Raw genomic sequence first — 19,814 nt, 5'->3', positions numbered from 1 at the left:
ATAACCTCTACCTGCGTGTGCAGACCTGGCTGCAACATCCAGTGTTTCAGTGTTGCACAGAACCTCTGCTGCACCTCTCTATCGCCCTCTTTTCCTGTCTCTTTCCACTGACCTACATAATAATTGAAACAAGACTGTTAACAACACTGCTGCTCGTAAGTAAAGTAACAGATAAAACGGTTGGCTTTAATATATTATGAAGTAATTTAGGATTCATATTTTTAAACAGCTGGGACTATATCATATACAGTGCAAAGTGTGCATGATATATGATATCATAATTGTATTATAACAAAACACAAATCCCTTTAACTATTACATAATTATTACTACTCCGTGTATGCACAATTGCACAGATCATATACACACACATGTGCTCACTCACAGACACACACATGCGGCTGACACACTTTTTCTCCAAAGAGTGGTCCAATAATGAGTTGGTGTAATTATCTGCAGTAATTCAGAATAGATGCAAGATAATTGCTTGAAGTGGGATTCTATAACGGCCACCACTGCAGCATAACAAGTCAGGTCAATGAATTCCTCCAGCACACAGAAGATTGAACAAAGCTTTCAAGCTTCTGTGATGCAGCCACTGTGGCTGAATCTGAGGAGGAACTGGATGATGAGAAGTAGTAAAGTCCAGATAATAACCAGCACGGACAATCAATCCCTGACAGCAGTAAACAAAGATAGACACATGCAATCACTCCAAATAGGATACAGCCCATTACAATGTTGTGGGATGACAGGTTTGCGGATGGTGACTGGTGAGAGAGAGAGAGAGAGAGTGTGTGTGTGTGTGTGTGTGTGTGTGTGTGTGTGTGTGTGTGTGTGTGTGTGTGTGTGTGTGTGTGTGTGTGTGTGTGTGTGTGTGTGTGTGTGTGTGTGTTGTTGTTGACTAATATGACCAGCAATCACAGTGATATTTCTGATGTCTCATTGTGGGGTGTTTTTCTGTAGTATTTGTGTTTGTGTGTATGGGTGTAAATAAGTATGGTGCCTAAATGTGTGAGAGAGAGTGTGAGTGAGTGAGTGAGTGAGTGCGTGCGTGCGTGCGTGCGTGCGTGCGTGCGATGAGAAGTTCTCACCAGGTCTGTCCTGGGCATGTCTTGGTAGTCGGAGGCGTAGTACATTGGCAGCTTTGTGAAAGTACTGTCAGCGGCTGCTTTAGGTGGTTGGGCGTGCTGCCGGTATGTAGCACTCCTCGGTGTCCAGCAGAACAGAGTGATGGAGTCACGGACACATTTCTCAATGTCAATCTCTGGGAAACAAGGGGACATGGAGATGAGAATATTTACATTTATTTCTCAGTCGTGAACGATTTCCCCCAGACAGTGGCTGTGACTTTCATACTGAAGAAAGTTGCTGTGGAAAATATCCCTTGACCTTTGCGGCGAGGTGACTTGGTTTTCATCTCAGCCAAATACATTTGTCTTGTTTTTTTATTCAATGCGTTTCATCACTATGATTGCAAGGCTTCGATAAGAACACAATCACTGTTTGTTTTCTTAAGAAGGATATTTTTTATATTTTTAGTTTTTTCAGTATCTCATCTGCAACAAACAATGTATTTCTTCTTTCTGTGTTGTCATCATACTATATTTTACAACTGTGGTTTGCTTAATTGTCTCCACCAGGCCGAAGGCATGGGGAGAGAGTATGTTTTGCACTCCGTCCGTGTGTCCGTCCGTCCGTGTGTGTGTCCGTCCGTCCTTCCTTCCGTCCGTCTGTGTACAGCTAATCTCCGGCACCGTTAACCCGGCCGATGCCAAACTTTGCACACACACTCCCTGGATGCCAACGATGAACCTCTGCCCCACATTTTCCAGAACGGCCTGTTATAGCACCACCATGAGGCAGCTTTTCACATTTATTACCTAAAACTGCACCAATCTGCGTGAAACGTTGCATGCACACTCCCTAGAGGCCAAGGACAAACCTTTGACCTGCATTTTCCGCATCTGCCTTTTATAGCGCCACCAGGAGGCCGACTTTTGTAAAACACAGATTCTGTCCAAAAATCTCACAAATCGTTACACAGTATCTCTATGGTCATGTGCTCAAGTCGGATCTGTCTGATATTTCATATTCCATCCTAATTGGCTATAATTGGCTTTCACAGTTTGCAAGATTGCCCCGTTTTGAACAATAGCCTCAAATCATGAACGCAGCATGCAATTTACGTGAAATCTTTCACACTTTTTCTTACTAGGCTGAGGAATATATCCCACCCTTTTCACATTGGCCTGTTATAGCGCCACCAACAGGTAGATTTTTGCAAAACACATTTTTGGAACAAAATGCCTCAAATCATCCAATTGCCATCAAAGGCGTATGAAGAAATGGCTACGAGTCTGTTGGATTTCTCAGATTGTACACTGATTGGCTAACATTGCCTTCCAAAGTTTTCAGGAGTGGCCCGTTTTGTACAAAATGCTGCACATGTCCTGCTCATCCAGAATTCTATCCTCAGAGATGCTATGAGTGATCTGGCTTTCCTCAACAAAATGAAGAAAATTGTTGCAAAAACAAATAACAAAAAACATCCTCCTAAACATTTTGCCAAACATCACACACACTCCTATCCTCCTGGTGGAGACCTGTGCCCGGAAGGGCACTTTTTCTAGTTTGTATATATTATCTTTGTTGGAACTTACACTAAACTAAAACTCACGTCTCAGTGACACCAAACCCATGAACAACTCACTAACACAACCTAATTATGCCATGGAGAGAAAACAAAACAAACTAAATAAATAAACGTTGCATAGACATTAGTACTGTACATTACAATAATATAACAATGAAGTAAACAAACATTTACTTAAAAATACAATAATTCAGCATTTAGCTTCCCTCAGTCTTTTGGTAAAATCTTTCAATGTTCTTGTAGGATTTAGGCTGATATCTGCTCTTTTGTCCGATCAGGCTGTGCGTGTGCATGGATGACAAAATTAATAAATATTGAACTCATTAATAAGTACACAATACGCAGTAAAGTTACGACACAAAATTGCATTCAATTACATTTTAGGCAAACTTTTGCCACTAGTTCATCTCCTTGGGCACAAAACATGGGAGCTTATGCAAATGTGAAAGGAAGGTTTCGCAGGTCGAACGTGACATGCTCACACACAATTCCTGCAAACAGCACATTGACCATGGCAATGAATAGTCATGAATACTCTCAGTCTCAAAGTAGTGTTTCAAACACCTTGACTGAGCACCACCTCGCTCCATTTCAGTTATGTACAGACTCGTTAGATTCCAAAGAGTGGACCCTCCCTCCATCCTGAGTGCATGCTCCAAAATAGAGGCTTAGAGAGAAAACTTTCTTGCTCTCTCTTTTCCTTTCCTTTGCTTCTAAAGCCTCTGGGCTAGCATCCCTCCTCATTCTCCTTCCACTCACGTTGGGTACAGAGGAGGATTAGGGGAAAGGGGACTCACTGGATTAGCTGAGGATTTGGGGGTGAATTGAAAATTCTTCCCTCCTACTAGGTTGTTCACTCTCTAGCGCCTTTCTCCTTTAGTAGCCTCTTTTCTGTTTGCATGCACATTAACGACCGGCGTGGCTAATGAGAGCCCCGTGACATGACCTAGCACCTGGCTGGGGCTCAAATGAAACTAAATGGAAGATGTATCATTTTCCTTTCTCTCCTCCAAGGCCCCACAGTGGTGTCATGGATAGGCAGGGGTCCGGGGTACTCCCATGGGTTAGGACCGCACAGATTCAGTTTCAGTGGGGTTCATTCCAGTGCCAAACACAGCGGTGGTGGTCTGCGATTCTTCACCCGCTTGCTTAAAGGTTTCAGGGAGAAGCACATTGTCCCTCCCTGGGGCGATGAATGCCTCATGTAATCACTCCTTCCAGTGAAACAGAGGCAGGGATATAGGAAAGTAGATTGATAGCTGCTTTAACAAGGCAGCCCCAGGCTCAGCTGGGCATTCCAATGTAACCAGACAACTCTTTTTTGCAGGAATGGTTTCTGTTTTTTTGTGGGGTCTTTCTTTCTCTGTTAGACTTGACCAATATGCGGTCATTTTGTACTGGAGGCATTTGTGAGCCACAACCTGTGGCCACAAATCAAGATAGCTGCTTTAACAGCTATCTTGATTGGACAGACAATAACAGACAATAACAACTGTCTGCAAAATGGTAACTGCTAGGGGCTGGATGGTGTGGTTCTGCAACTTTGACAGAAATGGAAGTGAAAATGAAGAATTTAAATTAGAGATACAATAGTGAGAATCAAAAAGAAGAAGCATTCACATTAGTTTGAATACATTTAATTAATTTTTTGTTTTCGATTCATTCCATTCATGAAACTGAATTCTCAGCAAGCTGCCATAAAGAGCTCATTGAATTTACCTTTGAAAAGGTCAAGGGCCAATATCACAATCAAGGTCAAGGTTAAAATTGAGAATGGATGGATGAATTGTCTAACACTTGGTGGGAGTGATCAGTAGCCTTCTTGGGATTATCCCAAGAGGATGAAAATCCAAAAAAGGGCATAGTTAACAAACATAGTCAAAATTACACAATTAGCCTTCGGGCTGGCAGAGACTTGACTGCTCCTAATGTATTGTACTCATAGATTTTGAATGGTACTGTGAAATCATACAGATAGTCTTTCAAACTCAATATTCCAGTTCTGCAAATCTAATTCCTGGTGTTCCAGTTTGGGTCATGTGTGCATAATGTGAATTTTGCGGTGCTGTGAGTAGTTTCGGCAGCTTGCGGTTGTTTTTCCTCAGCGTTAAGTGTCTATAACTACAGCTCATCAGTTCCCTGCCGAGGCACACTCATTGAGACGGATGCTAATGTCCCGTGAAGCCAAATGCTGCTACATCATCAGTAAACACACTGCTCCTGCCAACCCACCAGATAGCCAGTCAGCCAGCCAGCCGGCTGGCCACATTGCCCAAATTGTGATTCACTGCAGTCTCCAAAGAGAGGAAAGTTAAAGACTACCTTAGGCAACGGTTTTGGGGGAGAATCACAAAAGGAGACAAGTCATTAAAAAATGTCAGGTTGAGATGAATGTCTGGCTCCGAGGTAAAACACTGTAGTGCTGAGCCCTTCCCCATTTTCATGTTCCATTACTGCAGTCTTTGATATTCTGAGGGTGTTATCCCTCACCAACCTTTACATAAAGTCGTAAGGCAGAGAAAGAAATATGAACTAATGTGGACACATGCCACTAGGTTTAGGAGGTTATGTCTTCTGAATGGGGCAATACATTAATTTGGTCCAGATATTAGATTTGGATTGGAAGTGGGTGGGCAATTACTTGTATTTGATGTGCAGAATTTGAGTTTGAGCAAACATAAATTTATAAGGATTCTTATAATGAACAATGAATAAGGATTCTTATAATGGACGCTTTTCACAGTGTGGACAATAAATCAATGCCTATTTACTGTACAGCACTACAGTCAGACCATCTGTCCATCACGCCTCGTGACACGCTCCATACATGTATATGGCCGTCTCCATACGTATATGAAGATCACGACACTGACCTCATCAAAACCTGGATAGCCATGCATGGAGAAGACTGGATCATCACCTAGATCTGCATCTCTACATCTGACCTCAAACCCTTAGATCTCCATATATGGAGCTGACCTGTTCTGACATTCCATATGTTGATCCCTCCCCACCCGTCCAAAGCAAAGCAAAGTTACTATATTCACCCAGGGTAACTGGACTAAGCATCAGATAATTGTTTACAGCCAGGCCCTGCTCATAGAACATTTCATGGTAGTGGTTCAATGCCTTGCACAAGGGCACTTCAGCGGTGGTAATTTTAACGTGCCGGTCCGGGGATACGAACTGGCGACCTTCCGGTATCAAGACCGCTCCGCAAACCGTTCGGCCACCGCTGCCATCCTCTTCAATGTCTCCCTTTGGACTGATACCTGTCCATTCAAACTGCCCGCCCCAAAGTTATTAGCGCAGCCGCGCCCGGCAGCCAGAAAACTAGAGTTCTCAACAGGCCTGAAAATTAAGGCCCGGCCCTACAGGGCGACCTTTTGGCTACTCAGGCCTTCACCAGGGTTTTGAAGCTGAAGAAGGCCTGAATAGCCGAAAAGATCTTCACTTATATTATAATATAGAGCTCCATGGCACTAAATATTGTATGGGGGTCCAGAAACCGATACATACAGTACATGTACAGTATACATTTTTGTGGTCCTTGATATTAACAAGTTTGAGATCAACTGCTTCTTTCAAAACATCTCAATACAAATCAACAAAACAATAATGTATCAAGGGCACAACAAAAAGACAGCCAAGAAACATTATTCAGGCAGCAGCTTGATGTCCCTGACTAAGTAGCCATCAGCATTTCCCTACCACATCTTCCTGGGTGGATTGGACTCTATACCCTCCCTGGTGTTATATGTAATAGCCTTGTCAATGAGAATTATTGTCAATGGCAACATTTACTGTCCAGAAGAAGGGGAAGGAGACGAGAGTGTCTGAATCATTTAAGGTCTGCTGTCTTGTAACTTTATCTTGAGCCGTTAACTTTTATTAAGACGGTCGACAGACAGGAATAGAAAGAGGTTAGGATGTGTTTTGACTCCTGACAGTCCCACTTTTCACTTTCATAAACTGACAAGTAGACACTAGTCTTTCAAATTAGGGCTACACAATGGTATGGCTAATCATGCTTGATTCCACGATATTTCTCATTTCTGACTGGATCTCAATTTCTGCAAAAATCCACAACCAAATGTGGTGTGATAACTATGCTTGTGAATGCAATGATCCTATGGAAGATAGATGGAATATGACATTTCAACTGGTACACAGTAGTTCCAATGATCCTATGGAAGATAGATGGAATATGACATTTCAACTGGTACACAGTAGTTTCAATGATCCTATGGAAGATAGATGGAATATGACATTTCAACTGGTACACAGTAGTTTCCTGAAATGCCATCAACAGTCAATCAAATGGAGTGGGAGCTGCCACTCCAAGCTGCGGTTCAGAAATCCTGATGTAAACATTGTAGCCTTCTTAGTCTAATGTTAAGAATTAACATCTTCAAATGTAATAACTTAAGCCAACATAGTCAGAGGGGGTCAACCCATGCTACCACTGCATGAGTAGAATTAAAAATGTAAACAATCCTATGTATTAATTTTATACAAAAAGTATAAAGTTTATACATACAAAAAACTATCAATGAAATACAAAGACAATGTGTAGTTAAGGCTGAAAATATTGTTAGGGACATTGACCACCCTACAAACAGAATCCAAAGGGAAAGCACGCACATCTCAAAACAATCTACATTCACCACCCTAGCCATAGCCTGTTCACAACACTGCTGTATCCATGGCCAGGCAAACTACACAGGAGCATCAGGAGAAAGAACACCAGGCAAACTACACAGGAGCATCAGGAGAAAGAACACCAGGCAAACTACACAGGAGCATCAGGAGAAAGAACACCAGGCAAACTACACAGGAGCATCAGGAGAAAGAACACCAGGCAAACTACACAGGAGCATCAGGAGAAAGAACACCAGACTCCTTGAACGGTTTTCATCTAGCAACAATCCTGCCGTCTTCTCGTTTATTTGCTCTAACTCTTTATCTATCTTTAAGTACACAGAATACAATTGTAATGGGATCAGGATGTGACAATACAAATGTATTCTGAAATAAATTAATCACTCAATCAATCAATTATTATAAATTAATTATTACCGTAATATAAATGTCAAAAGTTCATAGATGATCGGTCCCGGACTAATCAGAGTCACTAGATTAATTTGAAGATGTGGATGGGGAAGTTAAGAATTCAGAATCTCGACAAAAGTACAATAGTGGTTAAAAACTGTATTGACATGGAGAGGAGAAAACAATATAATCAGCTGGGTCAGTGTGGGCGGGGCTTCAAGGATACTATGGCCTCAAGTCTTTTTTCTTTTTTTTTTGAGGAGGTCAAAATGGATCTTCATGACCGCCATTAAAGTCCTGCCCTGCTACACACATTAGGAAATCTAACTGTGTTGTCTAATGGTTACATTGTGGTTTTGGAAAGATGTTTGTGGTATGTTTCCTTCACTCACTGATGAGTGATGATTCTTCCATTAGTTGCCAAATGGTGATGTCACTAAAGTGTCTGAGCATTGCCTCAAGATAGTTTGGGAAACGTTGAAAACAATAGTGGCCACTGTGGCTATAAACGTTGCATTAGTTGGCTGGGGGAAAAAGGCTGTGTGAGTGGGTGGGTGGGTGATGGTCTGAGTTACAAATCTCATTATTTTATTCCTTGTTGATTTGTCTAAAGCCTGGTTCACACAAAATATTCACACTCCCGGCCGCACTTGCCTTGACATCCGTACATAAATAAATCTCCCTTACAGAGTGTGTCGTTGTCGACAAAACGTCACCCACCAACAGAATAGTAATGTATGGTTCAGCAACAACTGTTGGCTCTGGAAGAGTCTTGTTTATTGTTTTTAAAGCTCAAGGAAAAAAACGAAATAATAAATACTATACAAAAACAACATTGAATTATTTGCTTTGTTTGTGTCTCAGATGTCAAGGACACTTTTTTTTTGAAAGTCTACAAATCATTTCAAGTGCACACCATTTCTTCCTTTGTTTCACACCCAACCAATCATTGTCACATTGCACACTGGAAGAAATGAACACGGTCTAATGCTGTGTTCCCATTGTGGCAACAAAGCTACAAAACGAGTGGCCAGCTAAATTGATGTCAACTTAAAGTGTTGCTCAATCCACATCGTAAAAATGAAAAGGGTTGGATTAAATAGCACAGGGGACTAGTTACCGTCAAGAATATGTTTTTCTTCTACGAATGGAGCAGGAATTATGCTGTGAGAGAGGGTAGTGGAAAGGGTGAAACAAAAACACGATTGATTGATTGATGCTTCAATGCATGGTGAGATGAAAAAAGTTGAGGCCAGGTCAACTTTGATTTGTAGTGCATCATGCCAGTCACGCATCGACAAGTGTCAGGCATCACTGTAGATTTATGTTGATGGCTTCCTTTGAAAATGACTTGTAGCCTGTCGGTTTTTCGCCGCCAGTGTGAAGTGAACGCAGCATTAAAGGACATCTGAACCTTTTCACTGAAAATTGTCTTAATTATCTTCACCAGAATAACAGATAACAGGTGATGGCTATTATTATTCAACTACTACACCGATAATGTTTTGTTGTACAAGCTTCTAGTACACCAATTGCTGAATATGTTTCAAATCGGTAAGCGATAACTGTCATTTATTGAAATTATAAGCAGCAGTATCGTCCCTTCACTCTATGGGATAAATGTCCAGTGAGGCAATGGACTAGAACTAGTCAATCGGTCGCAAGCTGTCCCACATAGTGTCTGGGATGTATACATTTTGTCAATTATAATGCTACTGTCCCTCTGTCACAAGTTAGGAGGCTCACAACTGAAATGTCCACTTGATATGTGTGCCGAAAATGTGTTTTTCAGTGAATCCCTAAAGGCACACTAACTTTGCTTTTTAGTAGTTTTGTTCTAATTGGTCCTATTGCTAGGCAAGTGCAAGTTGAAAGCACATTAAGCTCATTACATTTGCCAAGTATAAAGGTAGAACAGCTGCATTACCTTTTCACTGTGATAGTGCATGTCTTTGCAGTTTCATGCCGAGCCATGTCCAGTCAGACATAATGCTGAGGTCCACTATTACATTGTTGCAGTGTGAGCGGAATGCTGGACTGTGTGCGCTATGTCTGGACTATGAATTTAGGACTTTAGGCTATAACACTGTAACGTCATGTTTGTCCTAGTGATAAAAACATCATTCCACACAGATAAAGAGTAGTAGCGCACACCGCACACAGCTTCCAATCTTTTAAACTCCACTATATCTGGTACTCGGTTGAGGCAAGTAACAAAACAAATACCTCCATATATTTGTTATGGGCATAAACAAATGTGCTCGTGCTCTAAGCCATCACCAGTGCGATCACAACCAATATAAATTGTGTTTTACAGAAAATACTGTAGGTCAGAACTACATGCCAATCAGCACAGAGAATGAAAGGGTCCATAAGTAAATGAACAACCCAGGGGCGGACACTCCTGATCTGACGACAACAATCAGCAAAACCATGACAGAATGACTGAATGCCAAAGATATGTACACTGTCAGATTATTGGCCTATTGGGTCTGTGGCCTTACTGTATACACAGTACACACAAAACTGGGGTCCGTGAAATTAAAACGTTTGATAACCATTGCTTTAGCCTATTGGGTTTGAGCCGGATGTGACGCAGATTACCAAGACACCATTGTGGCACACTGACTGATATGAAGTGGTTTACCAGGATGCCAGTAATAACTCTGGACTTGTCATGCAATTTATATGGCCAATCATAATTTCAAAAAAGTTTTAACATTTTAATAAATTAATGTGCTATAAAATGTAATGCCAGGAATATATTTTAGGTTGCCAGATAATAAAGATCTTACAGCTCCTTGTTCTATCATGCTTAACATGAAGTAGCTCTGCGCATTTGGAATTCCTGAAATTAAGCTGAGCATGACACGTGCGTGCCTGTGTCGCACACTGAAAGTAGCAGATCTACAAGCTCACAACGTGTCGCACCGGGATGGATTGTAAGCTTGTAGATCTATTTTTTCCGAAACACGACCAAGTATGAATTAGGCATGAGGATATCAATCCTGCATGCCTGACAGTGAAAAGAGGCAGGTGCAAACCACAAATCACTGAGTATCTGCTATATTTTATGCGTGTGTGCGCCTGTGTGTGTGTGCATGCATGCATGCGTGCGCGTGTGTGTGCGTGCGTGCGTGTGTTTGTGTGTGTGTAAATCCACAAATTACAAACACGCCCAGACAGCACATATTGACTAACCCACAAAACCTTCAAACAGGCACATTACAGCCAAAAATAAGAACTATTGGCAAAACTACATAACCCCTCCACACGATCAGGGTCTGATCTGATGCAGTCTGATGCATTGCATTGCATGTGATCATAGTGTGATTTAAAGTGTTACATATTTATTATGCTCTACTATATCTATATTGCCTTATTGATCAGTTATATAGAGATGGAGAGATTCACACTGCTGTAGCTCAATACAGTAGCCCAGTGAATCCAAGACACTGGAAACAAGGCTAGAAATATTCTGAAGTATTGTGTATAGTAGGTGTACAGTAACTGTCACAGTAAGTGTCACATTCTGTACTAAACAAGTCAAATTCCTACACTGTGTCTGGTGAATTAAAGATGTTCTGATTCAGCAGAGTTTATTATTTAGTAATGGTGCTGTGTAGTTGAATACTGTGTGTCCAAGGCGGGGTATGAAGGAAATCTTAATCTTTGAAACTTTAAAGCGACCAAAGTATAGCAGCGTAAGTAAACAGCCCCTCTCTCTGAGGCCACTTTGCAGTATATAAATCCATGTAGATGTACTGTAACTACCCAGGTATACACAAACCCTGATAATGATACATACAAAAAAGAGCTGGCAGTGGCAGCTCCTCTCAGGCGGACATGCCAGTGAAGTTGGCTGCAGAATCAGGCTAACATATTTTACCTTTATAAGGAGAAGCAACTATTTGCTTCTACTCCTCCTCCTCACCCTCCTGCTTCTCATGAAATCTGCTGGACTTGGTCAATAAAACACAGTGAAGTATGGCGTAGCCTAGTATGAAGCGGACAGGGCACACAGAATAAGTGAAGGCAGAGTGCACATGCATTTCCCCCCCTTCTGAGAAATAATATTCGTCTCCACGGCCTGTTATTTAAACTTTAATGTCATTCTGCCTTTCAGCCAGAAAAAGAGAGAGGGCTATGCAGCATTTGGAAATGGGGGTTTAAGGGAAACTGATTGAGCTATCCCTCAGGCGAGAGGAGCTTCGTAGGGACATACATTATGAATGTGGTGCTCTGAGTTTGTGTCACGGATACTTTGTTGAAGTAATCACTTTGTTGGCAGTAAAAGTGGGCAAGTATTCACACTTCACAGGAACCACTAAGAGAACTTGTGGTGTGGTGGTGTTGTTAGAAACATCAAAAGGGGCCCTGGGGGTAAAATGTCTACTGTACAGTACTGTGTGTATCACACAGATACCACTTATCAAAGCCTCCTCACCTGCAGTTGGTATTTAAAGGACCATACCGGTGTCACTGTGTCGTTTCTTTACAACATCGTTCAAATTGCCTTTGTCTGGCAAATTTCAAGTCTCATGGATTGTATACTCTTTTCTGCATGAATGACAGTGAATGGCGTTTGGTAAGGAGAACACCCCAACCGAAGACAAAGCAGCTGGTGAGTGTCTTCCTTCCAAATTACTTGCTTTTAAGAAATAATTTACAGAAACAATGCACTGCCAATCTTCTGGTACACGGAAAAAGTGCTAATATTACATATATATAATATTACGATTATATATATATTTATATAATTGGTTTTGTTGAAACTCCTGCAATACAACATGGTGGCAATTCTCAACGGCGGAAATGCCACTCACTAGTCTTTCAGTGACAGGCTGTTACCCAATAGTTATATAATAACTATTCCTTCCTATAATTACTCTTCCCCTTTAACCTGAGGTTCCCTCCCTGTGAAGTCTTCTTCCAGGAAACAAAGACATACATTCAAGTACATATAAACACTGTTAGCACACAGCGCTGCATTGCGTAGGAGGAAGCTTACAGTACATATATAAAATATTGATACAGTACTCACTAGTCACACAGCAGCACTAGTCAATATTTCTGCTAGGAAGGTGGTAAGCTAGCTTCATCAGAAAGCTCGCCACTTGTGTTAATGCTTTAATGTGCAGTATTACATTTCTTCTAACATTTAAAAAATTGTATTTAATTACCAGGATGGATTTGATCTTAATCCTTCCTGGTCATACATTTTCTCTGCCATTCCTAACCATCTGCACCACAATGCTTTCACCTGGTTTGAGGATAGGGTTTTCACAACTTTTCACACATCTCCCATCGTATTTACCGGGTAAAAACAGGCACTGTTCTTGCCCGAGGCAGTGTGCTAACCTCCTGCTTCCATGGGAGCATGAGGTTTCACTTTTCTGCTTGACTCTAATATACTTCTGCCATGAGCTAATCTATGGACATTGAGTATACAGTATAAGATATAGAAAGTTTTTATCTTAATTGACACCCATCACTGGTAATGTCTGGGAAGAGAAACTAAGAATTGTGTTTGGGATTTTTTAAATAAGCTAACACCAGAACAGCAATTATTCACATCCAGCTACCCGAACCCTAACCCTGGACGCTGACTGTGACAAACTGACAAACAACCTATACAGAATGAAGGAGAAATCAGGGCATATACTGTACTGTTTGAAATGGATGGCACAGAGGACAACCTCGTGATTAGATTAACAATCCCAAAATGGAAGAGGTCCTAGGTTCAACACCATTGTCTTTGCAAAAATGTCTTTGACACTGAACCGGCCTACTTGCTGTAAGGCACTCTGGGTAAGTGAGAGCGTCAGTAGAATATCTAGAAACTTAAATGCATGTGTATCATATCTATGCGCTGACACCCGTCTGTATATCTGATAATGCAAGAAGTCCGTTTTCTGCATATGCTTTGCCTTTATGTAAATCTAAAATGTAGCTCGGCCCCAACCATATAGATTGAATCCATATCCTGTTCCTTGGCACTACACCCACTTTCTCTCCTACGATCAAAAGAGATTTTCTGATCTGTATACTGTTCAGAATGGAAATCATTCTCCATTGTATTTACTCTCAGATAAACATTACCATATATTGTGTAGAGTATTAGAAAGAGTTGCTGCAATTACTGGAGGTAATGGCAAATAATGTTTACTGTGGTATTTGTAAGCAGCAGGCAGTCCTCCAGAGCTCAGGAGCTTGACAGCTGCAGAGCACATCAAGTAGAGGGGGGTTGTCTATACGCAGGAGCACACAGATGCTTACTTTGGGGATATCTTGAAGAGACATCAGCACACAGTAGGCCTTCCAAAGAACAAAACACATCATGGCAAGTGGACAGCTCAACCCTCTCGTGTTAGGGAAGGGCAGCAATTACTGTATATTCACTGTTCGGTTGCCATAGAATTTGCTTTGCAGTGTCATGCTCTCCAGAGGATAATCCTTCCTGTTTTTGGTGACCCAATGGCTTTTCCTCTAACCATTAGAGTCTAACGCCACCATTAAGCTAAAATGTTCACTTGCAAACACGATATCTTACATAGCATAAGGTTTGAATGTATTGAAATGCCTTTTTTGGTTTTTACATCACTCGACAACAAGGCAGGCATGTGTACAGTGAGGCCTTCATGCTCGTGAGAGACTCGGAGCAATCTGTTGGGCGAGCGAGTGGCCACAACAAGCAGGTGATGTTTTTATTTTATCAGCAATAGCCTACTTTGGACAGTTCAAGCCTTCAAGAGCGGGTAACAAGTAATCCAGCAGCAGTGGTATTTGTGGGGTCAGAGATGTTATTTGTCTGAGTCTGAGTCTCACTGTTCATCTGCTATCTGCAATCTAATAAATTAATCACTGGCATTATATAACAGGCAATATTACTGCCTTTACAAGAACATCTGGTCTACAACTTTGTGTGAAATCGGTCACAGCAACTAATCTAGTATTTAGTATGTACATGATTAAACTAATCTAGTATTTAGTATGTACATGATTAAACTAATCTAGTATTTAGTATGTACATGATTAAAAAGTCCAACTGAGCAGCAGCATGCATGCATGGTAAAACATGACATTCTGTCATTGCAAGCAAGTTCCTCAGCCAAGTGTCTTAATTGTTATGATGTAATTTTTCCCCACTTCAAAACTTGTTAATGGCACCCCTGACTTCCAGAAACGAATACACCAGGAGATCACGAGATCCCCAAAAACATCAGCCCATCCAGAATAAATGCTTCTATCTCTAATTTATTTTCCCAGATTGCATTTTTGGTGAAAACAGGCCATATTGAACTTCCGATAACTAAATACCAGAAGGTCTAGAGTTCTCAAATTCTGCCCGAACATGACCCTACCCGACCCAAAAATGTACTAGTAAAAATGTACTATTAGTCAGGCTAATTAACATTACATGAAACAAGAAAACAAAAAACAAAAATAATTAATGTTTATTTTCTGTTTATTTTGGGGTTTTTAAGATTATGCTAATTAGTCGGGTCAGGTCGAGCCTCGGGCCGGCCTAGTTAGGGCCCATTGAGAACTCTGGGAAGGTCACAGTTACAAAGGGGTAACATTTTTCTCTGGCGGAAAGAAGAGACACTTTCCAACGTGACATCCTTTGTTTACATCCACGTTGAAAAAGTAAATACGCTGGCAGTAAAGCAGGTAAATAATGGCATAATACATGGCAGTTAATGTTAAAATTCAGAAAACATGGCATCATTGACAGCCCCTAGCTGTCAGACCAGGGTCTAACTCTTTACCCTACCTCCACCGCTGTCACTTAGGTCGGAGAAAAGCAGGACGCACACACGCACGCACGTACACTCTCTCTCTCACCTGGCAGGTCAGAGAAGAGCAGGATGCACTCGTTGAAGCCATTAGCCTTCGTTAGCAGGCGGTCTCTGAGCTGCTGCAGTATGGCCACACCGATGCAGAAGGGAAACGATGAGTTGCCCAGGAGAAGAGTATCCCACAGGTGGAAGATCTTGTGGAGTGGAAACACATCTGTATGGAAGGGTGACATTGAACTCTTAAGACATAATCTAAATCCTGAACATAACCTGTAGAGGTGACGAACCTTAACCCTCAACTATACGCTTAACCTTGAGCCTTAACCCAACCTTAACCTAACCCTAATGCTAATCCTGTCCCTACATAACCCTTGGCAAAATCAAGATAAAAATAAATGGTTGGGCCTGGGCCATGGCTCAGTGGTCCAGGCACCTTGGCTGGTAATCCAGTCTGGCAGTGTGCCGCGGGTTCGACTCCCGATCCCGACGGCCTTTACTGCATGTCTTCCCCCCATCTCTCTCCCCATTTCCTGTCAGCCTACTGTCTGTCCCTCCATAAAATATATAAAATAAAGGCGAAAGCCACAACAAAAACATTAAAAAAAATGGTTGTGGTTCTTTCCTCCCACACACAGAATAAGTGAGTGAGTCTCCGCACGGTATTGAGGGGTTGCAGTTAGAGACATTACTTTTGGCTGAGAGAAAAATGACCAGGAGCTGTGGAAATTGCTCCAGGCAATGTCGCACGCACACGCGCGCGCACGCACGCACGCACACGCACACGCACACACACACACACACGATACTGAGGTTGAAGGACTATTTTCTGTGCATGCATGCATGCATGCATACATAGCAATTATAATCAAGTGACTTAGTAATATTTATTTTACAACTTGAAATATTCATTTAATTTTAGGCAATACCCTTAAACAAAGAAACGTATAATGAGTGAGAACGAGTAGACATGGATGAATGTTGTGCATGTGCACACTTTGGGCAGAACACATGTAGATGGGAACAATACATGCTGATGGCAACTGGGGATCTATTCTGACCTCTGAAACCAACATGGCAACCAATTCAGACTGTCAGCTTCCAACCCAGAGAGGACTTTACAAACACAGTGAACACACACAGCTGCAACGCAACACACAACTGCCTGCAGGAAGACACCAGAAAGGGAGCAGGATCTGTCTTTGGAGGGATGGGGATGCAAGGGAAAACAAGGACCCACCAGTAGCACATCATAACGTGCATGATTTCCATGTGCATAATACATTTTCCGCAAGGCAGCATTTTTCTAAAATGGGGGAGCTCATTAGGTGTTTGAAGCTGTGGATCGGTTCAGGTAGCCTGGAATGATATTTGAAGTGTGTGTTTCTGTGCAAATGTATGCATGTGTATGCAAAACCAGGCACGCTGTGGTTGATGCTGTAGTTGAATTTAGGCTGGAGGGTGGGTGGGGGGCTCGGTGTGTGAGTGGGTGGGGGGCTCGGTGGCATGTGTGAAAGTGCTTAATGAGTGGGTGGTGCTGCAGACAGAACAGGGACCGTATAACTGGAGGAGTTGTTGGATGAACGGACGCTGAGCAGCTTTGGAGGCCGACTGTATGGTACGAGCCAAAACAAAACAGCACTGCGTAAAATGTACTACCTTCTTTCTCCCTGTTGGGATGATGTGTGAGAACTATCATCCACCGGTAAATGTGGTTATGCTTTTGTTGTTACGGAAGCAGAAGGCGTGTGTGAGCTGACATGTATGAGAGAATGGAGACATTTTCAGAGAGAGAGAGAGATGCCTTGTTGAGTCTTTAACTCATTAGTAGTCAGCTGCGCAAACTGTGAGTGACAGGCATATTGTGTCTGTAGTACCTCCTTCTCTGTGATGAATGTGTGTGCGCTGTGTGTTGTTCATGGATTAAGTTAATGTGTGTAAATTTGCGTACAGACATCCACTCGCATGTACGTAGAGTATATGCACGCATACTGTATACAGTATATTTGTGTGCCTGTATGTACACTGTACTGTGCATGCATGTGGCCATATGTTGTAATGTGTGTGCATGTATTGTGTCTATGTAGTCTGATTATCAGACTGAAGCTTCCTACAAAGAATGGGGGGGGAGGGCCTAATATTTCGTCTTGAAACGGGCCTCCAGAACCCTAAGGCCGTCCCTGTACTGTACTGTACTGTACTGTACCGTACCGTACCGTACCGTGTACAGTATACACACTTGTGTGCCTGTGGCCGGGGGAGGGGGAGAGAGAGAGAGAGAGAGAGAGAGAGACGGAGAACCCTAAGAGATGATCTCCTTCAGACTTAGCCATAATATTAGCAGTCCAAGGGGGGCGAACCCTCTCTTCCTCTAGGGAATACGGGGTAAAAGAGTTGCATCTGAGCGCCACATGTCATGCATGCATGAACATGTATGAGTGGCTATGAGTTGAGATGTCTGTACCGATAGGCCAAGTGTGATGAGCTAGCGTGCGTGTGAGTAGGGGGGGGGGGGGGGCAAGAAAGACTGGAAATCTCTGGCTTCAGATACATCAAAAGATGAGACCCTCACTGATTCAATTGAGCTTTTAAATCTAAACGATACGCTTGCATCAATGAATATTATTATTGAAAGAGTATTAAAAAAGGTCAACTGAATGGAACTTTCAGATATACAAACAGATAAACTTTGGAGGAAGTGAAATATACACTTTGAAAGGGTTGTGTGACGAAAGATACATTTGCCTTTAATAACATTCTAGGGATCAAATCAATATTGTCTAGGTTACTGTTTTCACTGATAACAAGCATGATCAAGGAACAGAATCCTACAGAATACTAGAATAGTATACACCACTGCTGTTCCCATACAGTAGATCTAAGACACTTGAGATCAGTTCAGTAATGGCCCCTACACACTGCACGATATATGCTCTGATTATGCTGTCGGGGAGCATATTTGGCAGTCGCCGACAAAACCCCTGATCTGACGCAAGATCTGGCTTTGATCGCCAAGGTTTTGCTCGCTGTGTGTGAAAGGCTCTGCGAGGAGATCTCCTTTTCTGAATATATAGCAGGTTTGATATTTGACTATGTCGCCGACTGGACATCATACAGTATGAACTGGGTTGTGACCACAGCCCGCGAAGGTCTATATTACAGCCAATGAGAGCACAGGACCAATTGGACAATGGAAATGCAGCTTAAAGGATTTTTTCAGACACGTGACAGGCATTTACAGTCATCCTTTCAATTATTTTAGATATTTTTTAAGCCAATGAATTTAAAACGGCTACAAAACAAACAGGCAAAGGTGAAAGTCAGCATTGTGCTGACCGAGTTGTTAAGTCCGTTCCGGTTAGGACTAGAATCAATTAGCAGCTGAAATAAAGGTCAGGACCGTTTTGGAAAGCTCTTAATCCACACAGTAGCCACTGACCTTTACAATCTGCTCTCTCATGAAACTCAAATGTCACAAACTGACTGAACTCCTCTGAAAGTTGAAGAATAAGCTCACTGCTGTATGAGTAAATAATTCACTGCATGCTGCAGCACTGTTTCTCCACAAGATCCAATATTATTCCACTCTTATTGGCTCTCAGCAGAACAACCCTAGAATGATTTTCTCTACCATTAATCGCCTCCTACACCCCCCCATGTGTCACTAACGCTTCATGTGCTCCCGACCTCTGCTCCAGGTTCTTGGGCTTCTTCCAAGCAAAAGTATACTCCATCCACCATCCAGGCACCTGCCTCCCCCACTCCACACACACCTCAGCATCACAACATCGCTCCCGTCGCTGCCTGCCTGCCAACATGCAGTCTCTCCTTGTCTCTCCTTGTCTCTCCTCCTTCACCCTGGAGGTGGATGCGCCTATGGCCACTGAGTTGGTCACCAAGGCACACTCATCCACCTGTTCTCTGGACGGCTTGCCCAGCACTAGTGAATACATGCCTACCCACCCTCTGCCCTATCTTCATTGATATCATTAACTCCTCATTGCAATCTAGCACAGTAACTTCCAGCCTCAAAATCGCCTCAATCACCCCTTCTCAAAAAGCCTTTCCTCTTTTTGGCAGTAAAAACAAGTTTTTACGAGTAGAAAATCTTTTCACGAATGTTTTTTTACGAATACAAATAATAACGGCATGAAAATGACCCCATAATCACTCCAATCTGCCTACAGAACTCATCGCGGCGCAGAGACCGCCCTATTAAAGATCACCAATGACCTTCTAATTTCTGCTGATTCTGACCACAAAAGCATTGTTGTTCCATCTGTGCAGTGTTTGATACAGTCCCCCAC

The 19,814-nt window shown here is 42.2% G+C and overlaps 1 protein-coding gene across 2 annotated transcripts in view; it reads right to left on the bottom strand.

The window, feature by feature from the left end:
• The window catches only part of tbck (TBC1 domain containing kinase), an 81,900-nt gene that overhangs the window by 32,431 nt on the left and 29,655 nt on the right, over window positions 1–19,814 (bottom strand). For both annotated transcript variants that reach the window (XM_079499993.1, XM_079499994.1), the window contains exons 22-23: window positions 15,557–15,724; window positions 1,095–1,267 (exon numbers count right to left, since the gene is read on the bottom strand). In XM_079499993.1, coding sequence (XP_079356119.1) covers window positions 1,095–1,267; window positions 15,557–15,724 — 341 coding nt within the window. The remainder of the gene's footprint in view (window positions 1–1,094; window positions 1,268–15,556; window positions 15,725–19,814) is intronic.

The sequence above is a fragment of the Electrona antarctica genome (assembly GCF_951216825.1).
Source record: "Electrona antarctica genome assembly, chromosome: 4".
Classification (NCBI taxonomy): Eukaryota; Metazoa; Chordata; class Actinopteri; order Myctophiformes; family Myctophidae; genus Electrona; species Electrona antarctica.
The sequence above is the reverse complement of the archived record's forward strand: the minus strand, read 5'-3'. Positions and strand labels throughout refer to the sequence as shown.